At 40.5% G+C, this 19,882-nt stretch overlaps 1 protein-coding gene across 7 annotated transcripts; it reads left to right on the top strand.

The window, feature by feature from the left end:
• Window positions 1-65: 65 nt before the first annotated feature.
• HNRNPK (heterogeneous nuclear ribonucleoprotein K) lies at window positions 66-12,192 on the top strand. Of its 7 annotated transcripts, none has more exons than XM_053576645.1 (17): window positions 66-189; window positions 2,106-2,185; window positions 2,269-2,352; window positions 2,791-2,888; window positions 3,557-3,613; window positions 5,085-5,128; window positions 5,991-6,063; window positions 6,613-6,684; window positions 7,190-7,303; window positions 7,628-7,756; window positions 8,308-8,615; window positions 8,716-8,770; window positions 9,077-9,160; window positions 9,473-9,488; window positions 9,567-9,649; window positions 10,032-10,201; window positions 10,922-12,192. In XM_053576645.1, the coding sequence occupies exons 3-17, from the start codon at window positions 2,295-2,297 to the stop codon at window positions 10,953-10,955; spliced, it is 1,395 nt and encodes a 464-aa protein (XP_053432620.1). In that variant the 5' UTR covers window positions 66-189; window positions 2,106-2,185; window positions 2,269-2,294; the 3' UTR covers window positions 10,956-12,192. The 7 variants fall into 7 exon arrangements, with proteins under 7 accessions (XP_053432620.1, XP_053432630.1, XP_053432655.1 ...); XM_053576655.1 differs by lacking the exon at window positions 66-189 and adding an exon at window positions 402-536; XM_053576680.1 differs by lacking the exon at window positions 66-189 and adding an exon at window positions 460-536 and having other exon boundaries at window positions 10,982-12,192.
• The last annotated feature ends 7,690 nt before the right edge of the window (window positions 12,193-19,882 follow it).

The following is a 19,882-nucleotide window of genomic DNA, read 5'->3' as shown; positions in this document are numbered from 1 at the left end:
CGCGTGAACTAGACAGTGTCTAGATCTCGCGAGAGGTTCTCCCCCTCCCCTCCCCTCAGCTAGTGAGTGAGCTAACGAGAAAGGAGGAGGGCGCTCCAGGCGACAGCACTGCGGACGCCATTATCCTCTGTTTCTCTACTGCACCGACCTCGACGTCTTGCCTGTGTCCCATTTGTTTGCAGCCTATAGGTAATTGGAGTTACTGGGGCTAGGGTATAATTGATTCAGGCAGGTGCTTGGCCTCCCTGAAAGGTAGCGCTGACTTTCCGAGCCGAGGTTTTCTCTGGCCCTCAGTGGCCTTACTGCCCGAAGGGAGGTGCCGGCGGGGGGCGGAGTTGTCGCTTTCGCCGTCGTCTTAATTGACACGGTCGTGGGCCAATCAGTTGGCCCTCGCACCACCGCCGGAGCCCGGGCAGCCAATCGGGCCCGGCGGCGGGGAGGGCGCGAAGAGGCGGGGGAGGGGGCCTGCGCTCCTTCTCTGTCTAGCTCCGACCGGCTGAGGCGGCGCGGCGGGGAAGGGACGGCGGCCTCGCGTGGTGAGGCCCGGGGGTGGGCGAGCAGCTCGTGGGGGAGAGGGTCGGAGCCCAGCTTTTCCGCTCGAGGGAGGCGTTCTAGGGGCTGCTCGGTGGTTGGCCGCTTCTCCGAGTGGGAACGTTGCCCGGTTTCCCCTCCCCCCACCTCCGCCATTTCCTTGAGCGTATATCCGCAGTCGGGGTCGTGGTAGTGGAGACTTCGGGGAATCGCGAGGCAGGTAGCTCGGGATGAGCCGTAATTAGGTGGTGTTAGGCATTTGGTGTGTTGTGTGTGAAGAAGAAACGGCCGGTAGGCCGGGGCGGGGGAGGCCGCGGCTGCGCCGCCGCGGCTCTCTTTGTGTGGGTCCCGCTGCACTGAGGGCGTCTCGGCCTGGAGTCGGAGCCGGAGCGGGGTGATGGAACGGTCGGGGCTGCCTCGGTGGCTTTGTCTCTCCCGCGGTGGGGGAGGATGCGGGGGGTGAGACCGCGGGACCGCGTGGTGGGTGGGGGAGGGGGTCGGCGCTCGGCTCCGCCTAGTAGCACGTAGTCGCCATTACGCGGGCCGCCATTTCCTGTCGGGTCCGGCTGAGGAGAGGTGCGGCGCGGGTGCTGGCTGCTCCGGCTGTCTCCGGGCCGGGGATTCGGCGGTTGCCGGTCCCGGCGGCGGGAGGGGGAGGGGTGCGTGTTTGCGCTCGGCTGGGCCCGCAGGAACGTAGGGATTTTCGGCGTCTGGGGAACAGTGACTACAGAACGTGAAGGCGCGCGGCAACGTTACCCTCCCAGAGAGACCTGCTGGTTTTGCTTAAATTTTTCTCAGGCGAATCGCATGTTTCAGTCGTTAGGAGAGAAATTGGCCGACGTTAAGGAAGAATGGGAGGCATAAATATTAACCTTACTTTTTTTAGCTCTTTGCTGTCTTAGCGATTCACCTAGTAGAGGCCACATGTCAACTCCCTACTCCCCAGAGGGGACCCGAAAAGGCCGTTTGCTGTCTGGTAGCTGTTCCGGCACGTACTTTTTTTAGCTTTTGTATTGAAGGTGTAATTGTTGAGTTACATTCTTTTTGGCCTGATTTAAAATAGTCTTCCAGTACTGTATGCTAGTGTTCAAGGGCTCCGTTAGGTCTGCTGAATACGAGGATGGTGGTGGCAGTTTGGGTCTGGTCCTTTATATTTGTAAACCTTCGACATCTCAAAGAATGCCATTTAAAGTAGTTAAGAGTCGGAAGAAACCCATAGGCGATGAGAAATGTCGGTGTAAGGCTAGTTTTTCTGGTTAATAAGATGCAGTGTGTCTCTTCGGAAATGTATGCTTTGTGCACAAAACTGAAGCCCACCTTTTTAGGCTTCTGTGAACCTACAGAACAAAACAACTAGTTTCTTGGTGGAACAGTCCAGTGACTAAAAATTAGTACTTTTCCTTCATTGCAAATAATCAGGCAGCTTTGAATTTTAAGGCACTAATGAGTTTTAGAAATAACGAGGCTGTTGTGTTCGAGTCTTTGTCCATTATGATTAAAAGTTAGTGTTGAATGACAAGAATAAAAAGCAAAACTGACGTTTATGTTGGTTTGTTGTTTTTTTTTTCTTTTAGGCTACTTCAGCATTAGGGTGTCAGTTGTTGGTCCTGCCCAGAACATTTCAGTTCTCCTCTACGAAGACGTATAATAACCGGTACGTTATAGAACCAGAATCTTTTTTTAATATAGCTTATTTTCCTGTAAGCCAAATGTACTAGCTTCTTTGTTTTTCAACAGATTGGTGTGTCCATTTAAATAAGAAAATGGAAACCGAACAGCCAGAGGAAACCTTCCCCAACACTGAAACCAATGGTGAATTTGGTGAGAAGACATTTTAATTGTAACAATTTAATATTTTCCATTTTATCATCATTGTGGTTTAGCTAATTTTAATTCCATAGTCAGGTATCTGTTAATTGGATTTTTTTACTAGTTAAGTAGAAGTAATTGATTCGAATAACCATAAACCAAAACAGTAGACAGCCAATAAATGGAAACAAATGTATTGCATTTTGTAATTAGTAATTTTTTGAATTACTTTGCCCCACATTATCTTGTGTTGGCAAATGTGATCCTTTATTATATGGAGTGTAAGACCAGGGTAGTGCCTTTAGCCTTTTTTAAAACAGTTGTGATTAGCAACAAATCTCTCCAAACAGAATGGATTTGATTTAACTTACAAGTTAAAGCTAAGATGTAATTAAAGTGCCTTTAACTGAAGACTGCTTTCTTTGAAATCTGAACTGCTTGATTTTTTAGGTAAGCGTCCTGCAGAAGATATGGAAGAAGAACAAGCATTTAAAAGGTCTAGAAACACTGACGAGATGGTTGAATTACGCATTCTGCTTCAGAGCAAGGTATAGGCTTTATTTTTGAAAATTTGAAGGTGGTTTTATAACTCTAGTACAAATTAAGATAGGGTCTAATCTGGTTTGGGTTTCTGGGAAAGCCATCAAAGCTTTACAGATGGAAGAATGTAAAAGATTTTGTTTGGTATTATTCTTTCTAAACAGATTTGGAGGCCCTAGTTAGTTGTGTTACTTCATTAATAAGATGTAAGCCCTTGGCTGTAGTGAGCCTCTACAGGTCAAACTAGAAGGGTTGGGGGAGCACTTATGATTCTTACAGCATTAATAGATTAAATCTTTATGTCTACCATGTACTGTGGACTCCTTAGAAAACATCTTAGTTGGCAGATTACTTGATAGCTTTTATCTCTTCACAATATGGAGGTATCTATTAGTCTTGAATTCTTTGGTTTATTTTTGTCAAAGAATGCTATAAAATTAGTCCATGATTAAAGTTTCACACTCAGAATGAATTTCTGGCATTGGAGATGCCACATCTTAAACCGTTTAGTCTTTAAAGCACTTAGAATCATATTTTTGTCTTTTACAGAATTATGTTTATATCCCCAAATAGATTTTTAGCTTGATTAAAAAGTTGTTTTTTAGTTAAAGCTAAGTGCATAAGTAGACAAAGATTTTAAGGAAAGGCAAAATAATATTTTTGTCTTTGTCTTCAGAATGCTGGGGCAGTGATTGGAAAAGGAGGCAAGAATATTAAGGCTCTCCGTACTGACGTAAGTATTAAAGAGTTTATACTACACAAGCAGCTTCAGTTTGTGTTTCTAGAAATTTTAAAGACTTACATCATAGAAGTCATTTAATAGTTTAGCTACAAGACATTTATAGTAATTGATTACATAGATGATTTCAAGGTTTGACATTCCCGTTTTAACAAAAGCCCAGATTGAGTAGGATAGAGGATTTACATTAAACCTCTTCACCGTCTTATTAATAAGAGTCTACCACCAAATTATTCACTTCACAAAGATAACAATTAGAAATAGCAGCAAAATGTAAGAAAATAAAACATTGATTGCACCATTTCCCATGTGTGAATCAATTGCAGTATTACTTAAACATTGCAGGTGGCTGATTAAATCCAGAAGTTTCTTATTTTCTTTTTTAAGTCCATCTGTTCAATAAAAGCTTGCACATGGAACACAAAGAATTTAGTGTTGAAGTTGCATGATTTAAATATGGATAAAGAATAGAGTAGGCACTTAATATTGTAATTGAGAAACTGTTTTGTCAATGCCTATAATTCGAGTCTTCATATTTTATAGTGGGTTGACTCTTGTGATTAGACACATTAAATGTTGACATTGCCAGAAGTGAGCGTATTTGTAGGACTTGACTACACCAAAATTGATATTTTTTTCTCATAATGTACACATTTCTTAATGTTTTTTCTTGCTAAAATTGCGGCAAATGATAGTTTTGTGTTGAGTACTTATTTTGACAGTATTTCATTTCTCTCTTGGTCGCAGATCTTTGTATGTTCCTCTTGATTACTGTGAACTGAACTTAAAAATACATTTAAAATTTTACAAACTTGCCTGTTAGGATCAAGGAATGCGTTTCAAACCTCCAGAAAACCAAACCAGTCTTTTATTACTTAGGGTTTTTGGTGGTGTGGGAATTTTTGTTTTGTCTTTTATAAGCCTCTCTCCTCTTAATCCAGATGCTATGTATAATTATCTGGGTTATTAATTTCCCCGTTTCCTCAGGAATTTCAGTAAACTTTGAGTCACGACAGGTTTTGTGTCTACCCTCATGAGCCAGCCTGCTACTGAAGCATCGTTTGTTTTTTAAAAAGCTAGAACCATCATTTGAGGTCCTTAAATGTTAAGCCACAATCAGCTATAGAGAAGTCCATTATTGTGTTAGTCTTCAGAACAACTTAAGCTTGTTTCATTAATTGAGAGTATGAGTATAGTTTGTATTAAATTAAAATTTATTGCTTTTCCCCCTTTTCCCTCTCCTTGTTTTTTTGGCCATATATCTCCGTTGCCCATGTACTGGATCGACTTACCCCTGCGTTGCCCACCATGACGTTGGCCCATCCGCCCCTGAACGCCCATGTGAAAACCCTGGTTGGCTATGCCCAAAAATGTGCTCGTTGCCAAACGGGTACCATACTTGACAACTTCTGATTGAATGCCCATGCCCAATGCCAACATCCACGAACGCCAATGACCAATGCAGTACAATGCCAGTGTTTCAGTCCCAGACAGCAGTGGCCCCGAGCGGTATGTCCCAACAGTTTATGCCTCACTGCCTGATTAGAAAGAGAGAAATGTATTTTATTACCTGCCTTTTATATAATTAAATAGTATCCCCTTTAGACGGTGTATTGTTTTTCAAGTTTCTGTCTTATTTTCCCCATTAAGTCTTTTTGTCACTGAACTTTTACCGTGAGTTGCCCACCCAAACGATCCACTAATTTTATTTCGATGGAAGGAGCACAGCTTCAAGTGTTGCATATATGCTGCATTGTAAATCAAATTGTTACCAAAATAGTCTCTCGCTCTGTCTTTGTGGCCCACCTTGCTTCCCAACATTGCCTGTTCATAATTTTTTCTGATGAAATGCTAACTCTGGTTCACTTTCCTTCACTTCTCATTTGTGTTGTCTGTTTTGTCTTGCATTTGTATTTGTTTTCTTGCAGAGCCCATTAGTGATCTAATTTCTAACTGGTATTCATAAACTTACTCCAGATACAGTGTTCACCACTTGCATATTCCCCCACTTTGCCTAAGAGAAGGTGTGCCAGTTTTACCAATGTAACAGCGAGGGTATCCTAAACTTAGTGGTGGCGGGGAAGATGAATATTCAACTCTGCTTCAGTTCTGGTCAATTTATTGCCCACTTAATCTGAGCCCTTCCAAAAGCCCATTCTGTCTCTCTGCAAGTCTCCTAATATTGTTACCATGTCTGTATTGGGTATAAAACAAAATGCATGTGAAAAATCATATGAATAGGCTACTTTAAATGGGGACTGTTAATAAATGTTACATCTCTGTAAAAGTTTGTGACTGCTGATGGCAAACACAAAACTCATTTTTCTTTTTCACCTTTTTTGTACTATCTGGTATTTGTGATATTTGACAGCATATTGAGTATCAGTGCTGATATTGAAACAATTGGAGAAATTCTGAAGAAAATCATCCCTACCTTGGAAGAGGTAGGCTCTTTTTTTTTTTGTTTTTTGTATTTGACAATAATGGAGGGGAAATGTTTAAAGTATGTTGTATTGGTGCATAATGGGGGGGGGTGGAAAAATGTTATATAACAGTTTGTAGCAGTACCTTACAACCTGCTACATAATGTGCAGCATTACTATAGGTAAATTATTTGTTCAAAAATACAGGCTGGCCTCTCTAGGAGCAAATAGGAGCTACCTATGGTCATGGATTTTAGAGTATATACTTTTCATGGATTTAGAGTACATACTATAGCTTTTAGCTTTGGGTTTTTTAATTAGAAAATTAGGGAAATACGTTGAAAAGGAAAATTACTTAGCTCTATCAAGTTAAAGGATTTTTAAGATTATATTTAATCATTTTATGTACTAGGTGTAATTTAAATTTTACATTGAGTCTTAATGTTGATAAGCAGTTTCTCTTTATGTAATAAGTAAATGTAAAATGTTGTAGTAGCTTTACCAATATATGCGACAATAGCCTGATCACGCCAGACACTTAACCTATTACTCTTATTTTTCTACTTTCAGGGCCTGCAGTTGCCATCACCCACTGCAACCAGCCAGCTCCCGCTCGAATCTGATGCTGTGGAATGCTTAAATGTATGTCATAGTGCCATTGAACCCCACTGAAGTATGGAGCCTGGCCCATAGGATCGATTATATTTTTAACATAGTGTACTTTTCCCATCTCTATAGAAAAAGGCTTAAAACATGATACATGAATGGTCTTACAACTCACTGTTGACCCTGCTCCATGCTGCAGTGGGAATTAACTACATTTGCAAAGTGCTTTGCAGTCATTTTTATTATGGTGTTATTTGAATGTTAATAATAATTTTGTGGTAACAGCGACATGCTAAATGGCTGCAGTGTGGGTATGGTGTTGCAGGACCTGAAAATAAAATAGTTTTTTAAGGTGGTGCAGAATGTCCTTTTTGGGCCTGGCTATTGAGGATAATAAGCACATAACTGGTAAAGTTATTGAAATAATATAAATTCAGGTTGCTCACTGCAACAGTATATTAATTGTTATGCTTATAGCAGATAAGTGTGTATTGGGAAATTGTTGGTTTGAGGCTAAAATTTTAAAATTCTCCCTTCACAGTACCAGCACTATAAAGGAAGTGACTTTGACTGCGAGTTGAGACTGTTGATTCATCAGAGTCTGGCAGGAGGAATTATTGGGGTGAAAGGTGCTAAAATCAAAGAACTTCGAGAGGTAAAGGCACTGTTTTGTATTCTACCATATTCCTTAGTGGGAAATACTTTGTTATTGTTCTGTGGGCTTCTGGATTTCCCCCCTGTGAGTTCCCTCCCTAGGCTTATCACTTCATTTGGTTTTCTACTAAAATAACAAAATGCTTAACTTGTGCTAGACAGGTTATTTTGTCAAAAATTTTACTCCCTTGCAAGTCCTATAGTAATAAGCTTTTATAGTAAGGGGAGAGTGTTAAATTCAGCTATAAATTTCTCTGAGCATGAGAGACATACTTTTCACTGTGCTTAATTTCTTCTGGTTTGTGTGTGTGTGACTGTATTACAGAACACTCAAACAACAATCAAGCTGTTCCAGGAATGCTGTCCTCATTCCACTGACAGAGTCGTTCTTATTGGAGGAAAACCTGATAGGGTTGTAGAGTGCATAAAGATCATCCTTGATCTTATATCTGAGGTATTTAAGAACACTTTCTACATTTGATTTTCTTAAACAGATTTTCTGCACAAGTAGTTATAGAATATTTAGGCCAATAGTTTTGCTGTTCACCTAGTAATATTCTATCACCTTCATTTAGAAATGGGTTTGGAGAAGTGTGGAGAGTAATCATTACATCATTGGTGGTATAATTTATAGGCTTTGGTATTCAAATAAAGTTGCCTGTAGTATGGCTTATTTATATCTTTAGAGACCACATTGTGATATGTGCATCACATCTTTTGAGTATAAAATAGGAGAGCTATTTATGGTGATCTAAGGGTAAAAAGTAAGCTTCTGTTTCTCTCCTAGCAGGGAATAAAACTCACTTTTGTTTAGAATTTACAGAAATACTGCATTGTTAAATCCTTTCTTTCCTACTATTATCTTTGCCATATTCCTATCTCTGCCTCTAGTAATTCTTGGGAAAAATTAACTTGTTAAGAGGAGTTGGTGTGAAATTGAAGCTCTTTTTCTTTTTCTTTTCTTTTTTTTTTTTTTTGTCTATAACGTCATGTTTCTGTTTTTAGTCTCCCATCAAAGGACGTGCACAGCCTTATGATCCCAATTTTTATGATGAAACCTATGACTATGGTGGTTTTACAATGATGTTTGATGACCGCCGTGGACGGCCCGTGGGATTCCCAATGCGAGGAAGAGGTGGTTTTGACAGAATGCCTCCTGGTCGGGGTGGGCGTCCCATGCCCCCATCCAGAAGAGATTATGATGACATGAGCCCTCGTAGAGGACCACCTCCCCCTCCACCTGGACGAGGTGGCCGGGGTGGTAGCAGAGCTCGGAATCTCCCTCTTCCTCCACCACCACCACCTAGAGGAGGGTAAGCTTTTTTCATTCATAGATTTCAGGGGAGATGGGGTAGACTTTGATGTGTGTAACATGTAAACAAGTTAAGGTTACAACAAGTACTATGTTTGCAGAGATCTAATGGCCTATGACAGAAGAGGAAGACCTGGAGACCGTTACGATGGAATGGTAAGAATTTTGGTTGATTGTCTTATGTGTGTGGGAGCTATAACTTAACATTTTGTCGAAGATCAGTAATTGAAAGGCTTTTCTTAACAAATTAATTTTTTAGATAGCCATTTAAATCCTTTTTGTTAGTTGCTGTGGGATTATTCATACGACTTTATTAAATTGTCTTTGTGGGCCCTTCCCCAGCAAATATTTATTGTCTTAGTACATATTTATCAATGTGAAATGGAAGTAAAGCAGATAAAATAGTGGCTGTATAGCAAATACAATGCAGGTTCATGATACTATTTCTGTATCTTAATACAGGTTGGTTTCAGTGCCGATGAAACTTGGGATTCTGCAATAGATACATGGAGCCCATCAGAATGGCAGATGGCTTATGAACCACAGGTTGAGTATCATGGGTGTTGACATGTATATCTGTAACTTAAGATGCTTTCCTACTCAGCAATAAGTATTTTATTCCCCCTCATGTAATGTTCTGGTTTTTGAATGCTATGTACCTAAGTCCTTTTTATTCTTCCACAAAGGATTTGTATTTTGAAATTTACTTAAAGAAAAAAAACTAAATGGGGGAGGGGGGATGTGAAAGGACTTTTATCCTAAACTGAAGGGTTTTTTAATATTAAAATATTTGAATATTAATTTTGAAGGCAAAGTAATTTTGTGTTTTGTTTTTTTTTTTTTTCTTTCTGTTTTTAGGGTGGCTCTGGATATGGTAAGTTTGCTCCCTTATGAAATCAAAACATTAATTTAATACTTTTTAAATGAATTTGATGCTCATTATTTAAATCAGATTATTCCTATGCAGGGGGTCGTGGCTCATATGGTGATCTTGGTGGACCTATTATTACTACACAAGTAACTATTCCCAAAGATGTAAGTACCTTTAATACTACCAGGAACATTTAGTGAATCATTGCCCCTTTTTGTACATTTTCATTAAATTCAAAAGGTTCTAAAAAAAAAAAAGTACTATTTTAGGATTAATGTTACGTTGAAGAAGTAAGATATCGTTCTGTAATTTGAGTCTCTTTGAGTGGTAGTCAGTGCTATTACTAAAAAAAGTTAAAACAGTTTTTCCATAAAGTCCTTCATTAGTTTATTAAAGGAAATGTTAATGTGTGGTATGAATTCAGGATAATCCAAAATTCGGTTTAGGGGACATAAGTGACTATAAAATTAACACTCTTGGTTATCATTGAAAATACAGGTAATAAGTTTTCTTTATATCATAAACACTTCTTAAAAATCTTTTCAGTTGGCTGGATCTATTATTGGCAAAGGTGGTCAGCGGATTAAACAAATCCGTCATGAGTCGGGAGCTTCCATCAAAATCGATGAGCCTTTAGAAGGATCCGAAGATCGGATCATTACCATTACAGGAACACAGGACCAGATACAGAATGCACAGTATTTACTGCAGAACAGGTCAGTTTTAAGTTTAGCTCCGTGTTAGCTCATACTTACACTAAAAACTTAAAAAGCTTTTCTTCTCAATTGATTTTTTCTTTTAGAAGCCATGGTGTCTCAACCTTTTGGGGACCTAACTTCTAAACATTCTAATAGCTTTGTCTTAATTTTCTTCTGCTCTCTTACTAAAAACGAAGACAATACTAATCTTGCTGGACGAAGCCTTAACCAAGCAAACTTCTCATTTCTCTGGTGAAAACTGCTGCCAAAACCACTTGTTAACAAATTATACAGAGCCTGTAGAAAATAATAGAAGATTCATTGGATGTTGGCCTAGTTCTGTGTGGAAGACTAGTGATTTTGTTGTTTTTAGATAAGTAAATTGACAACAAATCACAGTCTGCCATATGGCACAGGCCATGCCTCTACAGGACAAATGATTGGTGCTGTAAAAAATGCAGCATTTCACACCTCACTGGCATTCTTTGTCTTTTCTACCAAATATTAACAACTTTCGATTTCATTTTCTTAATTCTGCTCTACTAATGTCTGGTTTACTATTAATCCTTTTTCTTTGAATTTTATATTGCTTTGATTTATAATTGCTAGTTTTTTTAAATCTTCTAATTGTACTGGACATGTTTATCATTTTAATTTAGCGTTGAAATTGTCTTAATGCTGATTAAGATGTTACGAACAAAAAATTCTAATTCGCACTTTTTTTCTTTTCTTTTATAGTGTGAAGCAGTATGCAGATGTTGAAGGATTCTAATGCAAGATATTTTTTCTTTTTTATAGTGTGAAGCAGTATTCTGGAAAGTTTTTCTAAGACTAGTGAAGAACTGAAGGAGTCCTGCATCTTTTTTTTTTTATCTGCTTCTGTTTAAAAAGCCAACATTCCTCTGCTTCATAGGTGTTCTGCATTTGAGGTGTAGTGAAATCTTTGCTGTTCACCAGATGTAATGTTTTAGTTCCTTACAAACAGGGTTGGGGGGTGGGAGGGCGTGCAAAAACTAACATTGAAATTTTGAAACAGCAGCAGAGTGAGTGAATCTTATTTTTTGTTCATTGTTGGTGGTTTAAAAAAGTTCCCCCCATGTAATAATTGTGAACACCTTGCTTTGTGGTCACTGTAACATTTGGGGGGTGGGACAGGGAGGAAAAGTAACAATAGTCCACATGTCCCTGGCATCTGTTCAGAGCAGTGTGCAGAATGTTATGCTCTTTTGTAAGAAACGTTTTATGATTTTTAAAATAAATTTAGTGAACCTATTTTTGGTGGTCATTTTTTTTTTTTTTTAAGGCAGTCATTCTTCAGATGGTGGCTGAATTTCCCAACCCATCTTCAAACTAAACACTAAGTTTGATTTTCAGCTCTGTTGGATATTAGTGCATCTCTTCTTGGACATAGGCAAAATACCTTGGCAGATTCAGTTCTGATGATTTCTTGATGGTTTAAAAGTCTATTGCTGGGAAGAAACTCCATCATACATGTTCATGCTTATAATAAGCTGGGGATTTTTTTTTTTTTTTTGTTTATTGCAAATGCTTGCCCCTACTTTTCAACAGTTTTCTGTTAGTAATTGTAAAAAACCAAGGTGGGGAGCAGTGCTACAGATTGAGTACTGATATAGTATCTACCAGAAGCCTAATTGGCAACAAGTTTTATTAATTAAAATTAACACTTGGTTATGGAAGTGACTTATGCTGAATAAATTCTGATTATTTTTATTAGGTAATTTCTCACCTATAGACTTAAACTGTCAACTTGCTAGTGTCTATTAGTTAAACTTTGTAAAATATATATATATTCTTGTTTTCCATTGTATGCAAATTGAAAGAAAAAGATGTACCATTTCTCTGTTGTATGTTGGATTATGTAGGAAATGTTTGTGTATAATTCAAAAAAAATGAAAAAAGTTCCTGTGGATGTTTTGTGTAGTATCTTGGCATTTGTATTGATAGTTAAAAATTCACTTCCAAATAAATAAAACTCCCATGATGCTAGATTTTGTGTGCCCAATTTGAACAAGGGTTGATTGACACCTGTAAAATTTATTGAAACCTTCCTCTTATAAGGAAATACAGTAATGTTAAATTATATGATTTTTGTGTGAAGTGTTTTTCTAGCATTCATAAATCTGATAGGGGTGGTAGATAGAATTCCAACAGTTGGGCTCTTTATTTATTAAAGGGGTATTCTAGCAAAAAATGAGAGCCTAATTGTTAACCAGTTCTTACAGTCTTCATGTTAACTGAGATGAAGATACCTGGGTGGGGCTCCCACCCCCAGCTCTAGTTTACCTTTTGGGGGTATTGAAGATAATGTAAAAATAACTATAAAGTATGGTTCCTGGCTCATCTCTAAAATCATGTGTTAACTGTCCAGAAAGCTTAAACAGATTAACAATTGTAAGGAAAAGGAGTTGTGGATGTGATTCATGCCTTCTTAAACTTAAGGAAGAGACTTGTGTATAGTTACGTTGGACAGCTCTGGAATACATTTTAGTAGTTATGCAAATATTCTCAATTAAAATTTCAAGGTTGAGCATGGTGGCTCAAGCCAGCATTGGGAGGCTGATGCTGGCAAATTGCCTGAACTCACGGGTTGGAGACCAGCCTGAGCCAAGAGGGAGACTCGGTCTCCAAAAAAATAGCCAGGCTTTGTGGTGGGCTCCTATAGTCCCAGCTACTCAAGAGGCTGAAGCAAGAGAATCGCTTGAGCCCGTGTCAGGTTCCTGTGAGCTATGACCCCTTGGCACTCTACCAGGGGTGACAAAGTAAGACTCAGTCTCAAAGAAAAAAGATTTCAGTGGCAATCCCACTCCCTGTAGTTTTGACAGGGGCAGAATGTTCTCAGTAGAATTTGAAATACAAGTCAAAAGATGACAAAACTAGTGAATGGTACCTGTGGTATAGTTTCTCCAAAGGTGGAATTAGGCTGAACTGCCACCTGGGTGTTATTTAGCCTTACCCTAGAGAAAATTTGCCAATAACATTTTAGTCAAATTGTTAAATTTGACTAGCCTTTCCCCTACTGGCAGAAAGTCACAACTAGAGTACTGGCTTTCAAAGCTTTCATCAGTCATTTTAAAATGGACTATTCTGAAAATGTTTCCATTTTTGGCTGTTAAATTCAGACCTTGAACTTAGGAACCTCCTGAATAGTAAATAGACTGATGAATACCCATAAATTATAACGGGTATAAAACTTTGGGGGGTGATTGTACATTGTTAATTAACTATTTTAGTTTTTTAATTGTGGGTACATAACAATTGTGTATCTTTATGGGTACCTGTGATGTTTTGATACAAAGTTAATGGTTATCCCAACACCTCAGGCATTTTGTCATTTCTTGTCACTACTGTCGGTAAATCAAATGATGTTTTAAGTTGGGCTGGGAATTGCGAAAAGTTGAGAACATTTTTCAAGGAGGGTGAGAGAAGTAAATATATCCTCTTAAAATTGGTTAAATGGAACACAGCCAATTTTGTGAGAAGCAACTAGTACATATACTAACTTCCTGAAGCTTTTTTTTTTGTAGTTTTTGGCTGGGGCTGGGTTTGAACCCACTACCTCCAGCATATGGGGCCAGCGCCCTACTCCTTTGAGCCACAGGTGCCACCCTAACTTATTGAAGCTTTAAGAAATTTTTAGCAAATGTAAAGTTTCAAAAAAAATGTTCTTAGTGTGTCTTTGAAAGTATTACCAAAACATCAACAGACATGTTGCAAGGAAGCTAAGTTCCACCAGAATTTAATGATGTTTTATGATAGTCTCAGACTTTATCACTGATACCACTGGGATACATAGAATCAGGAAACCAAAACGTGATTTTTCTTTTAAAAACCTTGTCAAGTCTAGGTGCAAGTGGCTCATGCCTATAATTAGCACTCTGGGAGGCTAAGGAGAAAGGATCCCCTGAGCTCAGAGGAGTTTAAGACCCGCCTGAACAAGAGCCAAGACCCTGTCCCTACTAAAAAATAAGCCAAGTAGTGTGGATGGCCCCTGTAGTGTAGTTACTCAGGAGGCTGAGGGAAGAGGATAGCTTAAACCCAGGAATTTGAGGTTGCTGTGAACTAGGTTGATGCCAAGGCACTCTAACCTGGGCAATAGAATAAGACTGCCTCAAACAAATAACATAATACATACCTTTCGGTGCTTTGTCTTAAGTGCTGTGGCATCATATCTCACAGCAACCTCCAACTCCTGGGCTCAAGCGATTCTCCCACCTGCGCCTCCCAAGTAGCTGGGACTACAGGTGCTCACCACACACTCGACTATTTGGTTGCAGCCGTCATTTTTGTTTGGCAGGTCCAGGCTGGATTCGAACCTGCCAGCTCAGGTTTATGTGGCTGGCACCTTAGCCGCGTGAGCCACAGGCACTGAGCCAGTACTCAGGGAAATATATTCCACACAAATAAGTTGTGAATTGCTTAAGATTGCTGGCAGGTAAAGGGGCCTTTATTTTAAATTTTCTCTTAGAATGTTAGACCAATGAAAACTGCCCATTGTTGAGGATCATCAAACATTTTTTAGGTGGGCATCTGTAGTCCCAGCTACTTGGGAGGCTGAGACAAGATGATCTCTTGAGCCCAAGAGTTTGAGGTTACTGTGAGCTATGATGCCATGACTCAACTCCAGGGTGACTGAGGCTCTGTCTCAAAAAATAATACTGGAAAGGTGTTGAATCTTTGTGGTTGAAAACTGAGTCAACCTTAAATACCGTATTTTTCACCTCCCCTTTATTAAGGTTTTTCCATTGCTGGCAAGTTTGAAGTGAAATTGGCTAATTTCTTGGTGATACTCAGTTTTTGGAAAGCAATATTTACAATGTTTCTCGAATTGTGTTCCGGGGACCACCTTCAGAATCTGGGATGCTAACTTAAAATGCAAGTTCTGGACACTTTGTCAGCTCTACTGAATTACAATTTGTATAGAGCCACCAAGAACATAAAAATTCAACATTCCCGGGCGGTGCCTGTGGCTCAGTCTGTGGGGCGCCAGCCCTATATACCGAGGGTGGCGGATTCAAACCTGGCCCCGGCTGAACTGCAACCAAAAAATAGCCGGGCGTTGTGGCGGGCGCCTGTAGTCCCAGTTACTCGGGAGGCTGAGGCAAGAGAATCGCTGAAGCCCAGGAGCTGGAGGTTGCTGTGAGCTGTGTGATGCCATGGCACTCTACCGAGGGCTATAAAGTGAGACTCTGTCTCTACAAAAAAAAAAAGAATTTAACATTCCTTTAGTTATTCTTGAAGTTTGATGATTACTGCAATACAGCACTATGTAGTAACAAATACGTTTGCATACCTTTTCATTAACTCATCAAATAACACAAGAATAGTGCTAGTACCTAAGGATGCAGGATTTAGCAAAAACTCGTGTTTTAGAGAATCCAATAATTAGAACAAATTGGACAATTTGGTAATGAGAAAAAGGAACCGCATAGTATTGTAAGTTGTGTTTAATAAAGCAGAAACGTATACATACGTATTTGTGTATGTACATTAATAAGCATGTTGATTGAAGCAACACTGTCCTTCCTAGAGTTCAACTAGGAATCTATGAGAAGGTTCAACTGAATCAAGAGGGCATATGGGGTTGTGGTGGGCCCTAGAATTCCTCCCTAGAAACAGGACAGGTAAGACTGATCTCAAACCATAAATTCTAGGTGTAGTCATTTGGGTTGGGTCTTCATATCATACATCAGGTAGTCTTTTTTCCTAAAGTATTCATACTTGTGTCTCAAATTGGCACCAATTCTGTGTACAGTTCAGACTGCAGAACTTTTTGTGGGGTCAGGCTGACACTAATCTCCAACTGAGATCACATCATGGCTTGACTAATCTTTCCTGCCCTGTGTGTTACTCTAAGTTGGGTACTTGTCTCTGAGGCTGCAGGAGAAAGGGGACAAGTGGTTTGAGGAAAAGGGAAAGTACGTTTATTAAATTGTTGGCCATTGAGGAGAATGGCCAACATCTTCAAGACCATCTTCCTCAGGCCTGTGTAGTGGCTCACAACTATAATCCTAGCACTCTGGGAGGCCAAGGCAGGTGAATTGGTCAGGAGTTCAAGACCCATCTCTAAAAATAGCAGGGTGTTGTGGCGGGTGCCTGTAGTCCCAGCTACTTGGGAGGCTGAGGCAAGAGGACCACTTGAGCCCAAGAGTTAGAGGTTGCTGTGAGCTGTGACACTACAGCACTCTACCAAGAGCATCAAAGTGAAACACTGGTCTCAAAAAAAAAACCATTGTCCTTTTTTTTTTTTTTTTTTTTGTCTCACTGTACCGCCCTCTGGTAGAGTGCCGTGGCGTCACACGGCTCACAGCAACCTCTAACTCCTGGGCTTACGCGATTCTCTTGCCTCTGCCTCCCGAGCAGCTGGGACTACAGGCGCGCACCACAACGCCCAGCTATTTTTCTGTTGCAGTTTGGCCGGGGCTGGGTTTGAACCTGCCACCCTCGGTATATGGGGCCGGCGCCCTGCTCACTGAGCCACAGGTGCTGCCCAAAACCATTGTCCTTTTAAGCAGAAATACTCTTTTTGTTTGTTTGTTTGTTTTTGAGACAGAGTCTCACTTTATAGCCCTCGGTGGAGTGCTGTGGCGTCACAGCTCACAGCAACCTCCAACTCCTGGGCTTAGGCAATTCTCTTGCCTCAGCCTCCGGAGTAGCTGGGACTGGGACTACAGGTGACTGCCACAACGCCCAGCTATTTTTTTGTTGCAGTTGTTTAGTTGGCCCGGGTCAGGTTCGAACCCACCACCCTCCATGTATGTGGCTGGTACTGTAACTGCTGTGCTACGGGCACTGAGCCAGAAATGCACAGCTTTTAAAGGGGGTTTTCAGGTTATTGCTATTTAACTATAGCATCTTAGATAAAGATGATCTTACGACCTCTGTCCAGATAATTCTATTGAGCCATCACTTGTTTAAAACAAAGACCAAAAACACTTCTCTGCCCCTCTGATTACTGGCCTTGGGCTAGAATGCTGTTTTTAATTCCTCCAAAAGGGTGAGGGTTTTTTAAAACAGACAAGTTGTAAAATATTTTTGCTGTTTTTCGTGCCCTTCTGTTACATACGGTGCTTCTCACTACACTTCACCTGGGAGAACTCCCAGTGAGTCACTTGCATGAGAATCCCTCTGCTTCTAAGACTTGATGATCTAAGTTAGTGCAGCTGGAGCTAGAGCAGAAATGTGTTACCCAGACATCCTGGATTTAGATTATGATGCAGTAAATAGACTATGGGTTAGCGCCTTCTGAAGAAGGAGTGAGAAATTTTGACTTTATGAGGAATAACTGCCTATGGACTAGGCAGTAGTATTTTTGAAAATATATAAAGGGAAAAATTATTGTTAGAAGAGGAGTGAATTATAATGGACATTTTGTTAACATAAGTCTCTGTTTCCCCTTTCTGACAGCTTTCCTTGGTTTTTCCCCACCATTGTATGTAGACTTGATGAGATAGAAATCCTGTTTGTAGTTTTGTTTTGTTTTGTTTTTTTTGAGAGACAAAGTTTCACTTTGTTGCCGTAGGTGGAGTGCTGTGGCATCATAGCTCACAGTAACCTCAAAGTCTCAGGCTCAAGCAATCCTGTTGCCTCAGCCTCCCAAGCAGCTGGGACTAGAGGCACCCACAGTAATACCCATCTATTTTTAGAGATGGGTCTCTCTCTTGCTCAAGCTGGTCTTGAACTCCTGAGCTCAATCAATCCACTCGCCTCAGCCTCCCAGAGTGCTAGGATTACAGATGTGAGCCACCGTACCCAAACTTGTAGAGGTTCTTTATAACCTGAGAAAATGGGCATTTGATATAGGTTTGGCCAACCAAGCTTTTTCCCCCAGGATTTTCAATCTTGAGCAAAATGATATAAGCAAGTTATAACAATCACAGGACTGTCAGGAGCACTGATAGGGACCTTTGGGCATTTCTGCTTACAATGCACTAAAACTGCTTGGTGTCTGTTTAGGAGTCTGATTTCCCAGCCTTCTCTGGCATCCTGTGAGCTTTTTCATAACCTTTCAAAAAAAAAATCTTACCACAAAAATAATAATTGTGAGGTAATTATTTGTTAATTAGCAAAATTTAATCATTCTGCAAAGTATACATACTTCAAAACATCTTATATACAACAAATATATATAATTTTATCTGTCAAATTTTTTTTTATGTCCTTTTTTGTTGTTGTTGTTGTTGCAGTTTTTGGCCAGGACTGGGTTTGAACCCACCATCTCTGGTATATGGGGCCAGTGCCCTACTCCTTGAGCTACAGGTGCTGCCTTTTTTTTTTTTTTGAGGGAAAGTCTCACTCTATTGTCCAGGCTAGAGTGCTATGGTGGCAGCCTAGCTTTCAACGACCTCAAACTCCTAGGTTCAAGCAATCCTCCTGCCTCCACTTCCTGTGTAGCTGGAAGTACACACACCTGCCAAATACCCAGCTAATTTTTCTATTTTTTTAGTAAAGATGGCATCTTACTCTTGCTCAGGTTGGTTTCGAACTCCTGAACTCAAGGGATTCTCCCGCCTTGGCCTCCCAGAGTGGGAGGATTACAGGTGTGAACCATTAGGCATGGCCATTTATCAACTTTTTAAAATTTAAATCTTTTGCTTAAATGAGACAGAGTCAGTTGCTATTAAACCTGTTAATCAAGGAATTTTATCTTACTGTATTATTATTATTATTATTTGGAGACAGGATCTTGCTATGCTGCCCAGCTGGTTTTGAACTTCAAGCAATCCTTATACTTTGGCCTCCCAAAGTGCTGGGATTATGGGGGTGAGCTACTGCCCCTAGTGTAAGAGGTGTATCATGGCTAATTATAGGGAGGGGAGCAACAAAGTACAGGTGATAGTTCTTGCTCCATCTTAACTGCTGTCAACCAACATCACTTGGACCTTCATGGTTATGCTATGTTTGGGACTGATCATTTTCTGGGGAAGTGTCAAGCTCCACTCAACTCTACTACTGAACACCCAGGGCAATGAACAAAATGCTCTGCCCTTCTGGCTTTTCCCTTCACTTTCAGGCTTAGATAAAATGCTACACTTCACAGGTAAAGGATATTATTTGCTGGGCAGCCACCAAAGGGGATGGATGATGTAACCCTGAATTATGGAGCAGTCCAACTCTGACTGTTCTGACCAACGTGAAGTAACAGATACGAAAGAGAATGTCGGGGCGGCGCCTGTGGCTCAGTGAGTAGGGCGCCGGCCCCATATACCGAGGGTGGCGGGTTCAAACCCTGCCCCGGCCAAATTGCAACAACAACAACAACAACAAAAAAAAAATAGCCGGGCGTTGTTGCGGGCGCCTGTAGTCCCAGCTACTGGGGAGGCTGAGGCAAGAGAATCGCCTAAGCCCAGGAGTTGGAGGTTGCTGTGAGCTATGTGACGCCATGGCCCTCTACTGAGAGCAATAAAGTGAGACTCTGTCTCTACCAAAAAAAGGAAAAAAAGAATGTCTTCTCCTTCCTCCCTCTCCAAAACTGCATAGTTTCTCCTTAGACTTCTCCAACAAGTGTGTCAGCACTCTTTTTTTTTTTTTTTTTTTTTCTGTAGAGACAGAGTCTCACTTTATGGCCCTCGGTAGAGTGCCATGGCCTCACACAGCTCACAGCAACCTCCAACTCCTGGGCTTAAGGCGATTCTCTTGCCTCAGCCTCCCGAGTAGCTGGGACTACAGGCACCCGCCACA

Source organism: Nycticebus coucang, chromosome 2 (genome assembly GCF_027406575.1).
Source record: "Nycticebus coucang isolate mNycCou1 chromosome 2, mNycCou1.pri, whole genome shotgun sequence".
Classification (NCBI taxonomy): domain Eukaryota; kingdom Metazoa; phylum Chordata; class Mammalia; order Primates; family Lorisidae; genus Nycticebus; species Nycticebus coucang.
Note: the sequence above shows the minus strand (reverse complement) of the source record. Positions and strands in the feature narration are given on the sequence as shown.